This window comes from Metopolophium dirhodum, chromosome 4 (genome assembly GCF_019925205.1).
Source record: "Metopolophium dirhodum isolate CAU chromosome 4, ASM1992520v1, whole genome shotgun sequence".
NCBI classification, from domain to species: Eukaryota; Metazoa; Arthropoda; class Insecta; order Hemiptera; family Aphididae; genus Metopolophium; species Metopolophium dirhodum.
Genome location: NC_083563.1, coordinates 10388723 through 10413881, shown reverse-complemented (window position 1 = coordinate 10413881; position 25159 = coordinate 10388723). Strand labels below are relative to the sequence as shown.

Sequence of the window (25159 nt, the reverse complement as noted above, 5' to 3'; positions counted from 1 at the left end):
TAAATTAATATTTAATTACAAATTATACTGTATCGTCTGTATCGTCTGTATCACAATTATATTTTAGTTCCATCAACAAATTGTAATTTGTACTTACTTAAAGTTGATATTGTATTAATTTCGAAGCATAAGACATAAACTTACATAATCAAAACGCTAACATATTTTTCAGTTCAACTAAAATCAATAATGTAAACGTTTAAAAAAAAAAATTATTTTATTAAATTGGTTTAATTTTTATAAATTTGTATTATACTTACATTACTTGATTTTAATGCGACTAGTAAGAGTATCTAAAATAATACGAAATAAAACCAAATTCTAAATGTATACTCATTAGTAACTACCTATATAGCTGTGTTTTATCATGGATTACGAATAGGTACTTCTGTGTCAATTACAACGATTGTTAATAGTAGGTATGTTATGTCTAGACCATTTTATCACGAATATTAAATATTATTTACTTCAGTAAATCCTCTATAGATTCTACCACTCCAGTATAACAATGTAATTACGTACACATGATAACATATTTTATTTCCGTTCTCGATAAAAATGGCAATAGACAATAATAATTATTACTGGAAATTAGCTTTTACAAAAATTAAATGTAACAGCACTAGACCTCATAATAATAATATAATTACTGACGTAACAAAATGTTATCCTACCCTCCATATTAGTCATATACCCAATATGTACCTCTTATATAATATATAAGAGGCGGCTTGAGTATACAATTTTTGGTGCGTTGCACCACCAATTTATTTGGGAGGGGGGATCTATAATACGTTAATGTTAATCTGGCGGAGACGACATATTATTGGACGACCGTTATCCAGAGGTGTAGACGCTGCAAGTCAGCCCGTGAAAACTTAGCGGTAGCTCGAAAACGAAGAGCATCTATCAATTATTGTAAGGAATAGCTAAGGGTTTTTATCATGATATGATAATTTGTGTTCGTATATTATGATTGAATTTCAAAAAACAAATTAGATGTAATTTTTGAGACACTAGACGGCATTTGTAGCAATGTTTTATATTCTTTGTAAATTACGCTTTTGGCTATTTTTAATCATTTAATTTAATGGCAGCCCCTGCTAATTCTATATTATTTAATATTGGATAATTTACTACCTTTTGATAAGGCACGCAGTCGCTTCGAAGTTCAAGTAAAGTTTCGTGTGCACAGCAGTGTTAGGTATTGTAATTACATACGATATTAAATATTGTTTTATTAAAATTGAAAATGTAATAGTAGCCCAATCGCCGAGCCTACCTATAGTACCTGTTATAAATGTAGATCTGTAGTGGCCCAATATTATGGTATAACATTTTGAAAAAAGGTTAATTATGGCCCAACTCTCGGGCGCCCTTTAATTATCACACATATCAATATATTATTATGAATAAAAGCATAGACTATATTATAGAGTGAACTGCGAAAGTGTTTTCGTATTATGCTAATAAAACAATATAAGAATAACAACTAAACATGAATATTATTTATGTCTATATTCTAACCTATATATTACTGCGCTCTTTCGACAAATCGACTATCACCATTTTGGTATTACATAATTTGGTCGTTATAATATTATTATATACCACTATATAATGCGTAATGTACATGCGCGTATTTTGAAGGATCATTTTTTAGCGTGGGTTAAAAAACGGCACACCCCTTTTTTCTGATTTGCGTACGCGGTCGCGCATACATTACGGTATACATACATAATACCTCCTTCACCTGTTGACGGACCGACAAACTTTCAGGGATACATCTACCCTTGTAGTATAACCCACCCCTACCACATTTTTTAATATATATAGATGCAAAGTGCCGTTTTCCCCGCCGTGTACGTATACGGCGTATAGGTATATTATGCATATTATATGCACATTGCACACGCATAATATAATATATTATATAGTATTATACCTTCAGTTTATATAGGGTGTTACGATTGACTGGAGCTAACAAGAGACTATGCGTAGGTATGCGAAATTCTTTTGACGCACGCAGTCGTTTTATATTATGTAAATTCGCTAGGGGGTAAATACTATACGGTGCTGAGCAGGGATCGAAAAAAAACACTGTTTTTTCTCTACGTCTTTTTCTTAACCTTACATGTATAATATACGTATACCCCGCTGCACAGCGGTCTCGGTTTCGCGTTATTAATGGTCCGTCGTTCAATATCTTTTTACCCGTGAAACGCCGTACGCCTCCTATTGTGATGCGTGAAACGAAATAATAAATATATATATATATTATGCGTATTCAAATCACTGTTGTTGAGCGAAACATAAGCCTGCCAGACGCCAGTAAAAATGATGTCGTGATATAGCGTTTTTTATATGGATGTGCACAATACACATCTGTTCCCACCCCTCAGGCATATGCATTTGGCTCAATTATTTTTAAAAAGTGTTTGAAATAAAAATTTTGACATTTATCGTACATTATATTATTATATTATATTATACAGTTGACCAATGTATAATATTAAATAGGTAGGCTATTTATTCCAAAATTAACTTTGATAATATATTAATATATGACCTAATATGTTACATACTTACATGTGTAGCCATAATTATTATACAACCATCACTACAATAAGCCAAGATATGATACAATAACTAATCCAAAATTCAATAGTTCAATCGAGATAATTTACGTTAAGGCTGTAAAACGAAATTATGATAATATATTGGTAATATGCTTATTGACATATATTGTATTAAAATCAAACCGGTAAATATCAAAAAATTTGTTGTAAAATATTTCACTAGGTAATTGTCAAACGGCACAGATTTTATGTCATCGAATTCAATATTTATATTGCCCATACTACATAGTACATAATTATTAGTTATTACTACCATAGGTAATGAATAAAAATATGGTCAGAAGACAAAAATGTTGGATACTTGTTTAATGTTTATATTTATGTATTAATGAAAATAACCCATACATGAGTGGGAAAGAATTCTAGATATTATTAATATTTGCATAATCCTTAATTACGCATATTATTGTATAGAAATTTTATCATTATTATACAAATCATTGTTACTTGCTTGTGTTAATTAATCATATAAAAACGAATTCCGTTTTAATTAAAATTTATATTTATTGTAAAATTTAAATGACCGTTATTGCTATGTTCAGTACCTAGGTTCAACACTTCTACATTGAATAAGTACACACATTAATTATTATTATAGTCACATTTTTGCATTAACACATACCTATTCATACCAATTATATATATATATATATATATAAGAATACATATACATTATACCTAGTCATTATAATATACATTCTTCTCTTAACGGTCCCAACTGTAAATTCATGTTTGTCAACGTCAGTTTCAGATTTTGGTTAGGTATATATATTCTGGAGGTACTCAAAAAAGAAACATAATATATAGATATAGTTAGGTGTGACATTTTATGAAATTAAATTTGTGTGACAAAGATTCATCCCAAAAAAAGGGTTTGAAAAAATTTGTTTACGGCAACCCTTCAAACAATGGATTTAACCGAGTCATTGTACGTTTGTACCTATGTGCATGGGCATTTTGATATTTCCTGGTTTTCGGCAAACCCTTTCCAATTTATAGGCATTTACTTTGAATACGCATATTATAGTCGTTTTGTATGTTTTTTTTTTCCGTGAAACGTAAAAAAAATCGACACAATACTCCCCGGAGACGTTAGACAAACCAAAGAGGGTTGTCACTACAACGTATTATGTATCGTTTCTAAAAAACAGTAAAAATCCCCAGCAGCCGTTGACCTAAAAATCTTGGTCTCACACTAAAAAAAATTATATATATATATATTATACGAATCCCCATCGTTTTTTGTTGAAAAAAACTTACATAAAGGTGGATATTCATGGGAAAAAATATTCCAAAACCTCTTTTTATTCCGTTACTGGGGTGTTTTTTTAACAGATGGGTGCGAATTTCGACGGAAACTGCGAGAATAATTACAAGATTATGTATAGGGAATCTAGGTCAACTATACGATTGGGGAGCGATTTTTTTTCCTTTAATCAAAACCCGGTTGAAACTCTTTTCATAGTCTTCGGGTGTGTAGTTTTTTTTTTACATCATCCATGCAAAATATATGGATGGCAAGAGAACAGGTATATATAATATTATTGATGTATGTATACGAAACTCCCACGCAGGGAACCGGAATGTAATTATATTTTAACAATGTATAGTAAAGAAAAGATAAAACCTCAGGTTAGGTTTGTTATAAGGTTGTATTTTTGTGCTTATCCCGCGATGATCGACAAATTGAATGATTTAACGGCAACAAATGGGGGAGAGAATCGAAAGGAAACGAATTTTGCCTATCATTTTTATGTAGGTACCTACCTAACTATATATACCATGTTGTAGCATGAGTGCAGAGTGCAGGTGATGCGTGAAGTGTTTTGTTCAAGACGCAAATTATTGCGATTAAGCAACACGATCCGTCCGTGGGCACTATAAAATATTTATTTTTACCTTAACTGCAGCACAATAACTGCGGCACAATATATTATTTGAGTGGTACCAACTACTACAGACAACAGAAATGACGTATTATTGTAAAAACACATAATTGCGTGTAAATAAAATAATCTCCGTATACACTATAGAATGACTTAACGTATTGAATTAATATATTATTTCAGTTTGCATCAGGGTTGATATTATGTATCATTTTCGATCTATTTCACCCCAAAAAATATACATACAACTAATGAAAAATGGGCGAAGATTAATGCGCTATTAAAAATAGCTAATAAGTTGAGAGGGATCGAACAACATGCGGTACCCACATATAAAATGGTAATGGAAATTTATACCTTTTCTGTGTATCATTTAATGTAATTAGGCTATTCCATATTGTATTAAAAATGCTGCACGTCTGCGCGGTATATAATAATATTATATACTTTTAAAATACGATTATTTCATTTCCCTTTCCCGTGGGCTGGACCCTTCCTGAATATTTTCCTCACAGCGGGGTTGTATTATCCGTCCACGCGTTGACATTAATCGGCAACCATATATATAAGTATATTTTTATGTATTATACAGCATGAATAATATAAGTATACCTATAGGCTATAATACCGATCCTCAATATGTTATTTTTTCATAATATTCAACCTCAGATCGTTTACTTAGTTATTTCTGAAATTGAAGATTTTAATATTATACGAAAAATAAATAATAAGTAGGTACATAGGTAATATGAAATCAATTATAATATATTTTACTAGCACATTATGTTAATTTATAAGCTGAAAAATAACCGCTAAATACTTAAGAGGTTTTTAAAATTTTAACTAATGTGAATAAAAAAAAATCTTGTGCATCGTATTTAACAAAATAATTAACAGATTACCACTGATTAGCATATTATCAAATGTATATTCTTAATTTTAATTATTAGTGTTAATCTGTGTTATCATGTAACATAACCAACTATATTTAAATAATTTATTATGAATTAATATATATTATTATATTTATATTTTCGTACGAATTTGAATATAATAATATGTCTTAAACGCACTTTTTAACATATTTATATACTTTAGTTGTTTCACACGTTGAATTAAAATTACTGCAATTTAAATGAGTTCGGTCTTATTTAAGTGCAAAATTAATGTAGGTACCCTGCCTATGAACTACGCGTATTCATAAACAAAGACAATTTTTATTTGATTATATGCTAACCAATAATTCAATGTTAGATTCTTTTTTGCCATGCAGTTTTAAGTCTTGAAATGTTAAACAACAAATACCGAAAACGTAACCTCAATTTTTAAAAATCGATACTAGTATAATATGCATACATAAAGGTTCTAATACTATGTACCTACTAATTGGTTATTAAGACCCTTTTAAATTATCACCTTAATTAGATACGCCTATATATAAACGAATTTATATCTTAACGATTTTCGAATAAAAATTCGAAGGGTTCAATTTCCTGTAAAAGTTTGTTTGGCCATGACAATTAATATAAAGACCAAATCAGGCATTATTGGTGTACTGTGCCATTGATTTGGAAGTATGTGTAAGTAATAGTATAGACAAATAAATACGTAACATTATATATATATCAGCGAGGAAAGTGGAATCTGTAAAGTCCAAATGATTTATTTGTTTATTTTTGTTTATTTCAGAAAAACCTCTACATATACCGGTGATAATTTTATAGCTCTTACAGAATAGTTTTCAAAATGTAATATAAGTACATCGATTGTAATAATTTTTTTTTTTCCTAGTGGTATGAACATGGGGGTGAACCGTTTGCACAATACTTGCCCCCAAAAATATTGGTTTGGAAACGTTTAATTTAAACTTAAAATCAAACATTAAATTATATTTTAAGGTTATAAATAATATAATATACCTAATATATTATTATACTTAAATCGAACGATAAAATAGCTATAGAATAAAGGATTGAAAATATAATACAAATAATATCTATGCCGGGAAACATATTATTATTATCTACAAACTATACTATACAGGCGTTAAGAATATATTATATTATACATAGGTTTATATAGTATAATATTATATGCTTATGGTTTTCAATTACGATTTATATTTATTTAATAATAGTTTTATCTAGTTATGTCAGATAACTGTTTTTAAACAACAATTTTTTATATCGAAAAATATAATATTATCATTATTATAGCAAATTGTAAATATCACGTAAAAATGTACAGTAAATTCTTTATAGTAAATTTGATTAAAAACTTTGTATAGGTATCTACATATTTTTTGATTATATTATACCTATTATGATAAAATTATGGCTGAATTGAGCATAATTTAAGCGTAAGTAATATAATATTGTTACCAACTGCAGCCAAGTCATGATATATTTGCTATCAAATTTTGACACTAAATTAAGTGTGAGAAGAATTCAGGTGATTGATGAAAGCGATATTGACGTTGATTAACATCGCACATTTATTATTATGTAAATATATAATATAATATATATTATGTCATTTTGTCCCGGTTGTTATCGCCGTTGGGTGGTTTCAAACAATATTATACACCCGTAGACTCCCGGAGTTCCTACAATAGCTAGGGAGGGAAATGTCGAGATAAAAAAATTATAAAAAACATTCATTGCTCTACTCAGAATCTAAAATTTATTGAATTTTTATAGTACCTTTTTGCAATACAAATAAATACAATAATAATAATAATTAACATATTATAAAATATAGACGTATTATGGTTGTGTACTATACCGTATGTGATACGAGGAAGGTTAATAGTGGCAGTGATGATGTGACCTTTAAAATGTCATGACGTACGCATAATGCTCTATTATACCTACTGTTGCCACTTGTTTACAGTTTAACTGTCACTCGTCCTGCTGCAGGATTATCCTCACATATTATTTTTTGTTATTGTTTCTTCGTTATAGGCTCTGATCACAATATTTGTAAGAACGAAATTTATACCTGTTGGATTTATAATATTTAAGTACAAATCAACAAATCTATATATATATATATATATCTAAAGATACCCCAAATAATATATCGCCACTTAAATGGCAACACCATACATTAATAATAAGACCAGACACTATAGGAGGTACATTAACTCCTGCACCACGCAGGCATTGATTTTTTTTTTATCTCTTCTATATACAGTTGCAAAAACAGAGAGATACGTGGTGTCGCCGCTTAAGTGACGATATTGAGTTTCCGTAATCCTCGACGTCACGTACGTGTACTTAAATCTAGCAATAGAAAATATATGAATAGGTACTTATTTATCACATTACAGGGAGCCGGAACATATGTCCCTGGCCTCTTTCGTGTTTTTTTTCATATTATACTTGAATATGTATCTACTATAATGTCGAACATACATTTTCATTTACAAATTACATGATACGAGATATTTGAATAAATATTTTCAAGAATTTTGCTGAGGGGAGAGGGCATGTTCGTTTCGGTATCGATGTACTGTATAGGTATTAAGGCGATACGCGCACTGATTCAATATTTAATAGCTTCTTCATCACGTCGAACAGTTGCGTAACAGTATAACTGTGCTGTAACATATTATGTTGTGCCTATCATCATATATATCATATATGCTTGGTACGAAATTTGGCACTGGTGCATATTATCAGTGGCTGTCGGTTGGAATAGTCACTATAAATACATTTGATGAAATGTGCTAAGAATCACGCTATACCGCTACTTCATAACAAAATAAACAGTTGGCTGTACAAAAATCGTTACTTGTATGTAAATCTAAGCAAATGCGCTTCGTAATACGCAAGCTTTACTATTTTTTATTTGAGAAAATAATACCCATGTGTCCCCTGTAGGTTTTAGAGGGAAATCTCAATCAAAAGTCAAAACTGTTAAACCCATCGGTGTTTACAAAAATGTGATTTAATTTTTTTTTTTTAATACTACTCGTGCGCTGCAGTAGGTATGCCCAGTGATGTCATTTCAGTATTTTTTATAGTCTGCTGACATCATCAAATCATTGATTAAATTCATCAATTTAGTACATCATATGTAACTAAACTTTTTTTTAGTTTTTAACGAATCTTATATGTTTTAGTTTAGAATAAGAAATAATTATTTTGTTAGTTAGGTGGTAACTTAGTTTTGCTGTAAATAATAGAAAATTATAATATAAACATTCGATTGTTAAACTTTTAACTCTAACTTGTCGTGTTGAAGTAGCGTTCAGAGTATAGGGCGAAATGGGTGCTGTTTACAATGGAAAAATAATATAGTAGTGTCTTTTTAGCCGTTGATAGAGCAAGTGCGTGCTAAACAGTGTACTAGCTGTTGCTGCACCGAAATAAACCGGTGCGCTACCAAGTACCATTTCATGAATCACTTCAAAAAAAGGCTGTGCTCTGCACTGTAAAGTAAAAGTAAAAAGCGCGGTACTTCCAACCACGCGGAATAATATTATATAAGTAGGACGTAGGTATATATATATTAGTATATACTCAAATTATATAAGAGGAAATAACGCTTGAGATTGATTTAAGGGGGGGGGCTTAGCTCCTAACCCCCCTATTTTCACTAATAACATTAAACTTTATTTAATTTATCATTAAGTTATATATCTTACTTATTATGTATATTCTAATCTGAAATATGACTCATACTATGGTATAGTTATCTACACATATTGTATTAATAACCTATTTATATTGTTTTTCAAAAAAGGTATAGTCAATCCGTAATATACATTTACCCGTTGATTTCCGCTCAGTGCCCGAGGAATGTTGATTGGATAAAACACATATTTATGTATAGGTTATTCAAACGTAAGTAATTAATATAATATATTTGTAAAAGTATTATGACTATCAATCATTATATTATAATTATAGTTAAAATAACATTAGAACAGAGATGTTAATATCTGTAGAGTGTAACTAAGTGTAATTTTATAACCAGGACAAGGCGTCTGTGAGAAGCAATAATATGGTATCGCGTAGAATTGTTTTTGAATTTTGAGACAAGTCCGCGTGAGGATCAAATAAAGATAACACTTAACATGCTCTATAAAAACTGTTGATACTTCGTCGCCAAAAAAAAAAAACGAGGCAAAATTTGATTCCTTTATGTATGATTATTATTATTATTATTATTATTACTAATGACCATGGAATGATTTCAGTGACCTTCACCCCCTCCCCCCTAAATTAAATCGTATATACGTCACTGATAGAATTAGATGCATTTGCATGTTCATACTGAGTGTGTGCACGGTCATCATGAGGATTCGAAATGTGGCAGTTTCGGATCCAACTGATTTCATAGACCAAATATTATTTTGCACATGGATGCATATAGTTGAAGGTTAAGGGTTTTTAATGTTATATGCATAGATAGTGCATGTTTTGAACGTTTTCCAGCGCATTATCTGGTGCATAATTTGTAATTTTTACTTAGCATGTATTTATACCGTATAATTATTTAGCACCATTTTAGTGCACAGTGTATATATTATAATTCCGGTCTCTATCACTTAGTTATTACATATTAAAGTGCATAATATTATTATAGTATAATATGTATTATTATACCGTGCGATGAAACATAAGTACGCGCCGTCCGTCGACGGCTGCGAGCGAAGTCGGTCAAACACAACCCGGCGTATAATATAAGTACCTATATGTAGCATCGCCTACATATTATATATTAGATATATATGTATGCTATCACGAAAATACTCTGCGCGCTAGAAATCCGTTATTATAACGATATATAATATATATATATATTATACAATATACATAATATAATATTATTATATAGTGTAACGCGTGCGTGGCGTCCGTCTGGTTAAAATAATAATAATACGTCCCCTCTGCGCGACGTGCACCGGTCAACACCGCGGGCCCCATTGTGCGTAAGTATGCGTGTGTGCGTGCGGGTGCGGCGCCCGTGTGTGTGAATGCGAAAAATCAATACCGCCCCCGCGCCGCACCTTTGGGCCGTGTGGACGAGATGACCATTCGGAGGCTGCTATACTTATATATATATATATATACACGCACACATAATGCACGATATGGTATACGCATTATATTATTATTATTATTAAAGGTACCTCTATATATTATATGCGCGTATATTATATATATTATGTGCGTGTATAACGTCAACATCTGTTGAAATGACCCAGTTGTCGTATAGTCGTCCAAGTCGTCGTCCATATACGCGCATATATATATAGCGGCGTGTCCCGTACATCCGGAGGTACCTATATACGCGGGGGTGGAGGCGCGAATAGCAATAAAATGGGGAAAATAAATAACATTTCGTATATTATTATTATACGCGCACATAACGACTCTCGTCGCGCGTCTATTATTATTATCGTCGTCGTCGTCGTCGTTGTAGTATGTATAGGTAGTATACTATACAGAGGTGTGAGCGCGTATAATATATATTATATTATTATTATACATATTATATAGTCCGTCGCGGCGAAATGACCGTTGTATTGTTGTGTCGAATAATACCCCAGTGCATATAATATATATATATTATATGGGCCGTGTATTATTATGTATAAAAGTATATATTATATAATATATGTATATACGCTACGAGTGCAATTAGAATACGACGGGTCGTATATGCTGCATTATACATATTATGCGCAGTGTTCGACGACCCCCGGCCGTAACACAAAAGGCACTGATGAAGGGCTCGCGATATTATTATTATTATGTGTTATAATATGCACCATGTATAAGGTGTGGGCGAAACAAATTTCCCACACGCGTGCGGGAGTATAAACCGCGTGGTTAGGTCATAAGGATGAAACGTCTCGACGTCGGAGGGAGTGAGCTAGACAGTCTTTGAAAATGAACATAGGTATATACGGTATATAGGTGCTCATCTGTATATGATATTATATGCGCATTGCGCAGTACATATTATGTAAGATATTATGTAAACGGACACGGCCGAGGTCCTCGGACGGGAAAATTCGAACGTCGAATGTCGTTAAAGCGACGGTCGCGCGGAGTAGAAATCACATATCCGCATGGCGAAAGAAATAACAATTCAAAATAATAGCAATGATTTAGAGTTGTAATATATTATATTGTCGTGTGTTCGCCTGTGTCAATATATACACGTCAACCTGTATACCCTCCATCCCCCGAAAAAAAAGAACGGAGTTCGGCCGACTTGTCGTCTCACTGTAGTGTCTTGTAGTCTCATGCAGTCCTGCTGTAGGACGCGCGGTATCTATAAATATAATAATACATGTAATTAATAGTTATTTATAATATCATCGTCCGCGAGTTATATAATAATAATCATAATATTATTAAGATATTTTAATACTATATAATATTGCAGACGGTCGTACGGATTAGCCAAAAACTTTTTGATTTCGGTAGTACCCGCAATCCGCATAACGGTTGGGTTAGGTACCACGACTAAATACAACCGATTGTCTTCATCCTATATGTTTACCTATGAACTCGTGCCTGATTTACTAGTATACAAGCGCTTGCCCCGCGTCATTGCAACACCGATATAGATATATCTATCCGACTATAAAAGTGTCATATAAGGTGTATGTACTATACTATACTTAACACTATACCTATATACTATTATACCAGTATATATATATATACATAGTGTAGCATGCGTGAACTCGACCGCCTATATATTATTAGCGCGATGTGCAGTAGGGCTGCTTTTGCACTACCGCGGGGACTTAGCAAAAGGGATTTTATCGTTGTTTTTATATAATAGTATAATAGTTTCTAAAGCGACACGTTTCCGAATCCGTTGGCTTTATTTTCGATAGTTTTTATCGCTCTACAATTATATAGGTATACAGCCATATAAGTAGGTATAGGGTTATTAGGACTATAGCTATATACATTTAAATTATACAAAATTGCAAATATTTGTAGATTTTTTTTATAATTCAATGTTTTTCTTATACTTGTATGTATATCTAATACAGTTCAGCAATAAAAACAATAAATATAAAATGTAATAATAAAAATATTTTATTTGGCTATGAATATATATAATTATGTATATGCATATAATATTATAGACTATAACTTATAAGTCCATAACAATAATATGTCTTAGTGTCTCAGACTATTAAAAAGTGATGAGTTTATTATGACTATTACATGCCATTATATTATGCACCATTGAAGAAAATAGAAATATCTACCTACTGGCTACTAAAATGTAGGTATGAAGATTATAATTTAATTATGATTTTTCCTATTATTAATTAGCATTACATATTTTTATTTTTTAAATGATTTATAATAAATACAAAATAGGCGGTTTATGTACCGATATAAGCTATAATTCAGCGGTATACCTTTACATAATAAATTAGACGATATACCTAATGAATGCGTATATTATCCAATTATTGAAAACTGTAAATATATAGGTAAAAACTACATGTCCGATTCGTTGTAAGAACGAATTATATATGTATTGAGAAAATTATTATAAAAAGTAAATATTTTTATGATTAATGAATTATTTAACATTTACGTGTAATAATTGAAAATTATTTCGAGCGTTGGAAACAAATTTTGGTTTTTATGCTATAGACTATAGAGTGTTATGGACGTGTAGGTAGTATATACTATATTGTTACTATATATGCCGGTGTATAACAATAATAATTGTGTATACATATCTAACTATATCAAGTTATTCCTGCAAATGATAAATTGTGCGATTTTATATAGAGGTACAGTAAAGTAAGGTATACAGTAAAGTCGAAGCTACACTTTTAACAACGTGGTAAAATAGTCTTTACTATAATAATATATCGCACGGACGAAGGGCGTCGTTTATCAGGGTAGAATTTAAAATAGGCGGTATATAACTTATAAGTTTAAACGAATGTTCAACGCGTCTGTCGGTGCTCGGAGAACGCATACGTATAAGTACAGGTAGGTATAGTTGGGGAAAAAAAATACAATAACGAAACGGAATAATATTTGTACGGCGCCAAATACCTTCTGCAGCGACGCGCACGTATAATAAATATATTGTATTATATTATTATATTATGTTAAAAAAAAGAAAATGCCGAGCGTATAAATAAAAAAAAAAAAAACGAAAAAAAGCGTAGAAGAAAACCTTAAAAAGCCGCGCGGCCAAACGGAAGTCCGATTTAAAGAACTAGGCGTGTCCTTTCGGGGAGACAGGAGATGCAAGCAAAAATCCGTACCCACGCGAAAAGTTACAAGGGCCGCCGGGCGGACGACACGAGAGGGGTGGTCGTGGGAGGGGTTGGGGGGGCCCGAAAGTTTTGCAAATCCGTATACGCGCACACGTCCGACGGGGACGGAGTGGAAAATCGTCGTCGCCTCCGACGGAAATGCCCGCGAACAGCGCTCGGCGCTCGCGCCGCGGATCACCGGCGCGCACACGCACGCGGGGCGTGTTCCGATTGGTCCCGCCGCCCGTCATGCCCCCTCGGACGGCCCCACCAGTACCTGTGTGCGTTAGCATCTCCCCCCCACCCGTCGAAACGACGATGCTGCGTCGGTGGTGGTGGCGCGGCGGCGGCGGTGGCCGACGACGGCGACGGCGACGACTGAATGAGACGACACCGCGCGCCGCCTTCATATAGTCATACGCACCGGTCAAACGTACACGGTCGTCCCGCGTGCGGTTATCGTCCGTTTTTTTTTTGGGTTTTTTTCCGTTTTTTATTTTCCGTATTTTTTAAAAAAAAATAAATAAATCCTTGTTCGCACCCTATAGTGGAAACCCAAAAAAATTCGTCGTCGTGAGACAGTGCCCGTGTCGAGTCTTATACGATATTATTAATAATATCGCGTTATTATTAGGATCGTCGTTGTTACCTATATATTAATATTATATACACCTATATTTATATAATTACAATATAATATAAACGCGCGGTGATAATATTATTGTTAATTTTTATAATAATCGTGTACGCGCGATTGTGCCGTTGCCGAGACACGTTTTCCGTGCGAGCATTCGTCGCGCGCGCTCGCGTTCGTCCGAGTTTCCGTCCGTCCGTTAAGCTGGAGGGCTTACCCGCGGTGGCCGGCGGAGAGGGGCTGAGGCTGGCCACGGCCACCGGAGCCCAGTACCGCCGCGTCGACGACGAGTCAAAGCTTGCGCACAAGTTCCACCCGGCCGGGTTCGAATTCTACCGGAACCTGCACAAGTTCCACAACCTGAACAACAACAACAACCATAGCAGTAAGAACAATAACAACAACGATTCGCCGCCCTCGGACAAGGCGGCTGCCGCAGCGGCCGCGACCGCGGCTATGATCTTGCAACAGCACCACCGAATCGGCGGTCTGCTGGCCGGACGGCGGCCGTCGTGCGACGTCACCGCCGCCACAGCCGCGGCCACCGACCAACAGCCGCTCGACCTCAGTTCGCTGTCCGTGCCAAAGTACAACAACGGTGGCCGGGCGCATCCATACTTTGCGCACCACCACCACAACAACCACCACAACCGGGTGGCCGGCCACCAGCCGTCGTCCGCCAAGTCGGCGGGGCCCTCGCCACCGCCGCCGCCGATGGCCCTGATGCGCGCCGTCCACGCAGCCGTCGGTTCGTCGTCCGAAGACGATGACGACGACGATGACAACGAAGACGACGAAGACGACGAACGCGGCAGCATCGGAGGCAGGAGGAGTCGTGGCGATCAGTCGTCGCCGCTGCCGCCGCCCACGCCCAACGAAAACGGTAAGCCCCGACATATCGACCTGCTCGATTGTAACATCTTTTTTATAGTCGTTGGTATTCGGCCAGTGCTTGAATTTAGGGGTTACGAAGCTCTTCTTTTTGGAAAATACTTTTGCTTATGTACCCCTTCCAATATTATGACATTTAAATATTCAGTTATGCGCATTTTTTTTTACACTCCGTTCTCGTCACGCCTCGATGATTTCTCATAATATATTACATTAATTTTATTATGATATACCTATATGCTTCTTCCACTTTTTTGACCCTATTGGCATGTCGCCACCCATCCCGCGACACCTGTTAATAATTATTTCACATAGGCAGTATAGTAATTGCGAATCGTCCACGTTTCATCGACGATCGGTTTTACGTCATATTTTTCGGAATGGTCGTCGCACGTCTTGTATACGATATTTAGAACAAGGGCACTTGGATATTATTATAATTAGCGATCGTGTTTAGTAACGACATGTCAATTAGTCATGGTTCTAATGGTTATATTAATATCGAAAATCCGATGCTCACAAGACTCTTGAGAGTTATTTCCGGTCAATGAATAATATCATCATGTTTTCCCGAATCCGTCAATCGCATATACGTCAGAGTGGGCTTAATATTATAATCATAATAATTATACACCGTGGTACCCTAACCTGTACGATTAAATAAGATGCGACGAAACAATTGGCTGTTAATAATTATTGTCTCCTTAAACAATTATTATTACATATATAGTATTAGTAGCCTTCTAAACGCGCCTGCAAGAACGTGTAATTTAATAATTATTATTGGAAATCGTTTTGGAATATTATGCATTTATGCCTATAGGATTGATTGCCATTTATGCCGGTATTATCTGTACCTATAATATTATTCCCACAACCTATTAATTATCTCCAACTCGGCAATATTATGCAATGATTAATAATATTGTATGTATATAGTTCGTCAACGACTTAATTTTGGAATTTAATTCAACGGGAATTTGGGGGGCATACATAATATTAAATTGTACCATTACATTCTATCGAATAAGACGATAAAGAATGCATAAACTGCAGTTTGATCCTGATGAAAATAAAATTAAATAGGTACTTAAGATTAAAAAAAAAATAGCATTTCACAGAAATTCTATTTTTACGGGATACGGGTTTGAATGTAGCTATTGTAAGCCCGTCTACATTTCCCAAATTCAAGATACAAAATTAGAATAATATACCTAAACGAGATTGATAGATTATTTGAGACGGCACGTGTACGACGTAAACCGTGAAATTACGATTAGATTTGATATGACGTTGGAAAACTAATTTCTTCGTGGCCTTAAATTAAAACTAATAATATTATTATTAAAACTTATCATAAGGAATAGAAACATTGAGATCCAATTAATTGAACAGTGTTCAATTTATTCTCATACAACAATGAATGAATAACAGTGCAATTTCTAAATAATATTTTTCGAGTGTAATGTTATACAATGTATATTTTTTTATCGAATTTAGTTTTTTACATATTTAAATAACGTAAATAATTAAAAATAAATTCGTAACTTACGAAATAATCATAATCAAATAAACTGATTGAGAAAAACATCCTAATGTGAATTGTTTGTAATATAGTCCGATCATTATTAATTTATAAAAGTGCGTACTTATAACAGTTGTTGATAGTTTGTTACCTTTATAATAACTATTTTGTCCATATAATAACTATATTGTATTGTTACCTTTTGAATGTGTATTTTATTTCTTGAAATGAGTTAAATCTGAGTATAAAAACTTAATTTTTAATGAATTCAAACATATTTTATGAAGCATAATGATAATAATGTATAGCCGTAAAGATAAATTATACATGTTAGGTATATTATTTAGATGTTGTATATTTTTAATATCTTCTATAAAAAATAAAATAGGAATCTGTCTTGTTTCCATTCGTATTTTATTTAATTAGTGTGATCATTATAATTCATAATCTATACAACAATACAGTACTATTTCACTTAAAACAGTTTTGTTTATGATAAAACATTTCTTTATATTAATTATTATTCAAATTTTAACCAAGGCAGTTAAAAATCTCATTAATTACAATGTTCCTTTATGTTATACTATGATATTTATTTGCATTTCATATATGAGTTATTACTTTACGGTTCACCTGTTTTCATTTTATCATTATAAATTCTTATGTAGATACACACACAGGAAAATAGGTAATTATATGCATTTTTATCTCGTGCGCAGATTGTGTGAATTACAAACATCCATCATAATATAATAATCTTGCACATATCGTATTTAAATCCATAAAATGTATACTTATTATAATAGAAACGAACAATATACCTAGTTGTTGTACCTACTACAAAACAATAAAAACAAAAATATAGGTATGTTTATTTTTTGCTCATGTTCTTTAACGCGATTCTCAGTAAAAACTAGAAAATATAATATAATTGCGAAACGAACAACGCACGCGTGTGCAATATCGTGTTGCTTCGGTTTCGCTCCGTTTTTTTTTATTTTCGTTTCATCGGGCAGCGTCTTCTACAATTATAAAACTAATAAATTGTATACTTATATTATACTTGTGGGCCCGGTTTACATTTTACGTGGTTATCGCTATATTATGTTTATGAGAACTCGGCTATATTACCCTGGCTGTGAATTCCGTCTACGACATAATTATTGTAATTTATACGCGTATAATAAAATATCGAATTGCTACAAAGCGGGTGTGCAGCGTTTTTTAAAAAAAAACGCCACCCGAGAGGAATTAATACTAATTGGCAATCGAAATTTTCACAGGTTAACCGTTGTTGATCGTTAACATCGTATCGAATTGCTTAACCGGATTATCGAAGCTCGTTGTTCTGAAAAATTTCAAATATAGTTTTTCCTGGATTTGCCTCGTAATGAAAATTAGGCTTCAGTGACATATTATTCCAAGACCACTTATTCCAAGTGGTGCTATACCAAAGAAACGAAATTTATGTAGGTTAGGTTATAGATTAGGTCTAAATTAGATTAGCTTATAAATTCTTAAGACAAATATTTGGTTTTTGTAGTACAAAAAATTAAGTAAATATATATGTCTGTTGGGAATAAAATATGGTTTGTCAAGCCCGACCATTATGGAGATCCTATAAAATAAAGTATTTTTGTACAAAATAGATCCATGGGGGCCTTGCCTCCTCTACACCCTGTACATCTGTCTTACCGTTTCAATATTTCCCCAATTTTTAGGAATTTTCGTTATGATATTAAAACTGACCAAACTGAACCAAATAAATAAAATATTTTACGGAACTCGAAAATTACATTTTTTAAACTACCGTCTTATCTTAAAACATGGTGTACTAAAAATTGTAATTTGAATCCAATAAAATCCAAAAATGTTATTAACCTCCATCACATAATTATATGTGCTTAAAGTTTCATTAATATTGGCCCAAACAATTATTATTTATATGCGTTTAATGTTTGTATTTTCAATAAAATTCATGGACTTGTGGATAATACGTATTAAAATGTCAATTTTCAAAACCATTATAATTGGAGTTACGACTCAATAATAATTAAAATACATTTCATGATTCGACAAAATTCCTGTGTTTAGTATAATTTTTAACAATCGAGCTTAATTGTTTAAGACAATAGTGTCTTATAATGAGTTTTTATGCTCAAGAGTGTTACTCTTAATAATAATAATATAAGTTTTCTTAAATTACTGAAAAACTATTGAGAATTTCGAAAAATTATTAAATTTAAGGTGATTTTTAGTCTAAAGTGATGTATAGATGAATTTTATGAACCATTTTATCTACCCGAATACAATGCGTACTTACATAGAGAATGAAAAAATAAGAAGAAATACATTTTGTAAAACCAATAGATCCCCTTTTCACTCTGGATCTAAAATAATAATTTAACGTACATTTAACTTCTGTTAACATATTATGACATAATATGTAAAATAGGTATTAATATTGTGGGGGGCGAGGGGGGCTTCGGCGTCAAATTAATTATTTGGGGGGGGCCATGCCGTAATCCCCTCCTCCCGATCTTCGCCTGTGGACTGCCTACCGCAGTTTATGTTTTCATTACAAAATTATCACAGGATATACCTACGCAGTGCTATAATAATAATCCGCGGAAGTCGCGAAGGAGAGCCACTACTTTATAATCCTATTAGGTACCTACACTGTATTTATTTTACTATATAAGTGCGTCTCTGGCCACGGGCTCGTATCGATGTGATACATCGCACGCGTCGTCCCTTCCGTGTAGGCATATACCCCTTTTCGGTATAATACCTATGTACAATATGATGTACCGCGGACGGATAGCGGACAAAAAAAAGAGGTAAAAGATGTATAGGTAACACAAGTATATAGTTATCCGGAAGGGTCGCGCCTCCTGTTTTTTTTTTCCCCGTTTTGTTTTCCGACGGCTCGCGTCCGCGTAACCCCATCCGGCGTCCACACCCCCTTCATCGTCGCCGTCGCCGGCATCCCCGTGCGCCGTCATTTAGGTCTGCGGGTCCGAATCCCGTGTGCGGATTGTACGGTGGTAACGGGTTGGGCACGAGGGCTACTTTGTTCGGGAGGGCACACTTCCGCGTCCCCCGCCCGCCCGCCCTCCGGTGTAGTACCCATTATTATTGTTACTTTATATCGCTCGCGCGCGCCGTTGTAATATTTACACGGCGACTCTCGGGCCGGCGGTCGTGCCCGTGCGCCGCCGCCGCCGCCTCGTCCCCCGGACAGATGTTTATAATAATGGTACCTATATAATGCACACACCGTCGTCGTGTGTCTACCTCGGCGCGAGCGAGACTCGTAAATTCCCCCGCTCGAGCCAAAACCATAATAATAACAATGATCATATAATACAAAATCCTACCGAAAAACAATAACTATTTAAAAATAAAACAGAGCGCGTGTCGGCTGCATTTTCTAGAGACTAGGACGAGGAAACAGAGCGTCCCGTCGGGTGTAATATGAAAATAAAATATCCGCACACACACACACACACACACACAGGTTTGATCCATCTAGCAGCGGTCCTCAATGGTACGTGGGCGTTGAATTTCATAAAAACTGTTTGTTTTTTTTAAATTCGAGGGTATAAACGAAAAAAATGTATTACATTAGGTTTTTCAGTTATTCGGTTTTCGTTTAGTTTTTTTTCCGACTGTGTATTATAATATTATCGGCTCACAGCGATGACATTCCATATTACACAGTGTTATCGGTTATATCACCGACAAGTTGAACTTTGTGGATTTGGAAATCGCGTGTAACTGCAAAATAAGTATATTATGTCATACCTACACGTGTACGGTGTCTCTTCAGGATATTATTATTGGATATCAACCGTCGTTTGTATACACAACGCCTATTACGATTATCTCTATTTTCTGTCCAAGTGAATCTGATTGCATGATTTTCCCGTAAATTACCTTTATCTCGCGTATAATAACTTACTCATTTAATATTACGTTATTTATATTTTCCCTTTGACGTTGTTGTATTATATAGGTAGGTATATCGTATATAAAGTAACCGTATCGAGAAAACGTCTCGGCGTGCTATTCAAAGCGTTTTATTATTTGAAAGATAATTGTCATTTATAAGCCATTATTATTATTATTATTATTTTCACTGGAAAAAACCTATTTCAAATAATATACCTATAAAATTAGAAGATACATTGATAAGTACTAATTAGTAATTAGTGTCGTTATCACTGTAGTGACTAATTGTGTACTAGGTATACATCGGCGACCGTGGTAGGTATTGATGTTATAATTTGTTTTATACAGGACCATAATATCTAGGTAGCTCATTTTTCTGAACCTCTATATTATGCATTTAAATAATATCATTATTAAAACCGCGTTTATTACTCAATTTAAAATTTAAATTCCATGTTTTTTTTTATTGCCACGCCATTAATTCCATAATTGGATATAGGCACCACCGCGTAGTTAAAGGAAAATTACTCGAAACAAAAGGGAACAATAACGTACAACTTCTGTTACACAGTAATCTTCTAATTTTATGCAAATAACACGTTAGTATATTATGACCTAGTGCCGTTAATTTCGGTGATAACCCGTCTTATCGCACCGGCGATCTCAAGGAATTTCCGTTTTAAGACTTGCATAAGACATAATGAGATATCATGGTTATAAAAATGAAAAATTGAATAATGTCTAAAGTAATCATCTACAGAAACAATGAGTTCACACATTTTGTAGGCATAAATAAAATAATATGCTTGTCTATCTCAACCGATGGACGATATATTTTCATTGAACAGCCGTGTAGTTAATTATGTAAAAACAAAAGATAAAAAGTGTTAAGGAGGAATAAAATAAGGTTTCGTCCTTGATTGTAAAATATTTTGTTATCCGAACACGTGAACAATCGCATTTACAGTGTAATGACGTATATCCATCAAAACTCAAAGAAATGATTATCTGTATAGGCAATGTAGCTTGGTTTCCATCGTAACACATTAGAACAAGGACTAGTAAAATTACCATATAATATCATATTCCTACATCCAACATTTTATGTTAATGTCTAAATGCATCAAATCGGTTTTTAATTGACTTCTCCTTCGAGTACAATAATTATAAGTGCATTATCTCACGCTCTCACTGAACCCGGACAAGTGCCAATAATAATAACCAAAAATCAGTGGCGCCTCTTCTCCCAAGATCCCTGTAGATTTCACCCGGGGCTACGACGTTTAAATGCATTCACATAATATTTGTATACCACCTGTTGATACGTCAATTTAACAGGTTCGCTATCAGATTTTAGTTTGAAAATGTTAAAATATATTATGTGTATTTTAATACAACCTTACACAATCGTATATTCAGAGATAAATATCACTATATAAATATACATATACGGTTTCGCCGAATGACTGTGTCGGTATTGTTTCGTTCTCACGACAAAGCCTGGGGCGTTAAAGTCACTTTTCCGAAAAATCTAAATTGGACTCGCACTCGGCCGTACATGAGACAGAAGGGTGGTATGTGTATAAGAATGGGAAAAACCTAGTAAAATAATGGGAAATAAAAAGAAATAAATTAAATGTATACTGAGAAAGAGAGAGAGAGACGGCTGGCGTCCGCCTTATGAATACGTTATTATTATATATAAGAAAAAAGAAGTGCCCGGTTAAAAGCCCAGAAGCTAAAACGTATTATTTCTACTCCGGTAATGACTCGGCACAATTTGTTAGTTCGGAATTAGCTTCTCCTTTCATACATACACACACACACATCATATTACACGTGTGTAAGGCCTTCGTAGTTATCAATAATGAATACAGTATATAAGAAGACGAACGTCTTAGAAAGAGCAAGACAGAAAAAATAAAAATGCATTAAGAATATTATTTGTCATCGATTGTGTGACTCGTGCAAGAATGCCGGCGATATATGTAATCCGTTTCGGGTAATTATTCTTTTGTTAGTAAAATGCGTTCTTTATTGGTGTCTCGACCAATGGCCGACATGGACAATAATATCATTCCACATGCGGTTTTTTCTCAATTCCATTATTATTATATTATAATGTATGTATTCAGATTGATGTCGTGACACAAAAGAAAACTAAAGAGAGAAATCTGTATACAGAGAAAAAAATCAAATTTGGTATTTAAATCTTTTAAGATTGGTTGATCATAATTTATAACTTACAAATGTTCTCGTTGATATTCTTGACTGCAAATTAATGTTTACCATTTAAATGTCTTGTAATCTAATATTTAATACTTTTTTCCATGATGCTATGAGTATAAAAAAAAGTGTTGATATTTAGTCATAAATTATTAATAAAATAGCATCCATAAGCTATTGAAAAGAATCTCGTTGTTGTTTCAATTTGTATTGTTGCGAAATAATTATAATTATTCGTGAATAAAACTTTATTTAGAAAGTCCTTGTAATTAGCGTAATCAATGTCAAACAATAATAATAAAACGTAGGTATAGATTGTACTATAGTTTTTGGTATAGTGGCTCGGTGTTTTTCTCTAGACTAGCTGGTTTCGTGCGGCAGTTCTGAAACACTGCAAACAACGCGCGGGGGTTTCGGTATTATATGGTATTTGAACACGCTGGGGTCGAAAGACGATCCGAGTTGAGTGGAAAAAAAATTAAGCATATAAAAGAATAAAAACGTTTCGACTCTCTTGTACGAGATGCGGGTGCGTACCTCTACCTACAATCGCGGCGTATCGGCGGGTGACCGCCGCCGTCGCCACCACTCTGTATGTATATGTTCACGCGTCTACTATCGACTACAGTAGTAGTAACTATCCATATATAATGTTATATAATAATATTATTATACCTATATGACGACAGTGGTCTCGCGCGGACCCGTCGCCCCCGTCGTTTCCGCACCTGCCCCACCGCGCACCGGTCGTCTCCGGTTAATAATAATAATTGCCAACGTGCTCGTCCGTCCCGCCGCTAAACACACACACACACACACACACACACACACACAAACACTCACAACTCACACACTTAGATACATACATACGACGTGTATTATAGTACGGTAGGATATAGGTAAGTAATATATTATAATAATAACGTGTACCTATATATATGTGTGCGCGCCCAACTACCGCGCATAATAATAATAATAAAAAAGTATACTTCCTCGGGCGGCAACACGCATGTACAGCGAGACGACACGGTGTGAACAAGTTACCCGCGGCGGCGCACCGTTTCAATTTGTCCAATTATCGCGCAAGGGATTAATCACCGCCGCCGCAGAGTGTAAAGCATCATCGTCATAGATATACGAGCGCGGTGGTCGTTTGTCAAACGCGCATAAAGAGTGGAAAGGAAAAAATAAATATACATATAATATGGTACGCACATATGCATGCGCGTAGGTATCTACCAACATATATAATATATTAAAATAATAACCACACGATCTAGCGGTGGCGGCGGCGGGAGGATTGGCTGGGCCCCCGAGGCCGGCGACCGGCACCTAGGAATGTTTTTTTTTTATATTTTCAGTATACCTATGATATAATATGTTACGACGGCGACCGATGATGCCGCCGCGTTGCATGTAAATCGGTCCGACGACGACGACGTCTTCATTACTGAACGCGCGCGCACTCGATATAATATGTAATAATAAGCGCTGTACATAGTGCCTATAATACTACTATTAATATTATTAATATTTTACATAGGTGTATTATATTATTATGTGTGTGTATAATACATATATCGTACGTACGCGCGGAGACAGGTGCGCTCAATCAAAACGAAAGAGGAAAAATATATATCATAAACGCCTCTTCTCCGCGCGCGCGTCGAGAGTTCTTCACTTTTACAAATTTCAAAATCTGTACACGATATACGCCTATTTTGTACAATAATAGCCGGTATACCTACGGCCGACTGCTAAACGGTTTTGTGTGTATGTATAGGTAATATACGCGCGGCTGAAAACGAAATTAAGTGTCGGTGGTCATATTATATATGTAGGTATATAATGTTTAGTTATATGCACCAACATCAAACGCTATTACTTTCCCGCCGCCACTGCAGTTGACCATCGGTGTTATTATTTTCCTTCATACTATATAATATGCTGGCTGCGAGTAAAATAATTAGTCGTAGGAATTATATACATAGACGGCTCACTATATTATATTATAATATTATCTTTGTCGCGAATATAACACTATCTATATATTATTACCTACATACTCGTATATCATGACCCGTGGCCCGATACGCCTGTAAAACCAACTATATCACCATCATATTATACTATACG

General features: G+C 34.2%; 1 protein-coding gene across 1 annotated transcript in view; it reads left to right on the top strand.

The window, feature by feature from the left end:
• The first annotated feature begins 14198 nt into the window (after window positions 1-14198).
• LOC132942269 (POU domain protein 2-like) overlaps window positions 14199-25159 on the top strand; it is a 42327-nt gene continuing 31366 nt past the window's right edge. The window contains exon 1 of the mRNA XM_061010540.1: window positions 14199-15310. Within this exon, the coding sequence (XP_060866523.1) occupies window positions 14884-15310 (427 nt within the window). The 5' untranslated portion in view covers window positions 14199-14883. The remainder of the gene's footprint in view (window positions 15311-25159) is intronic.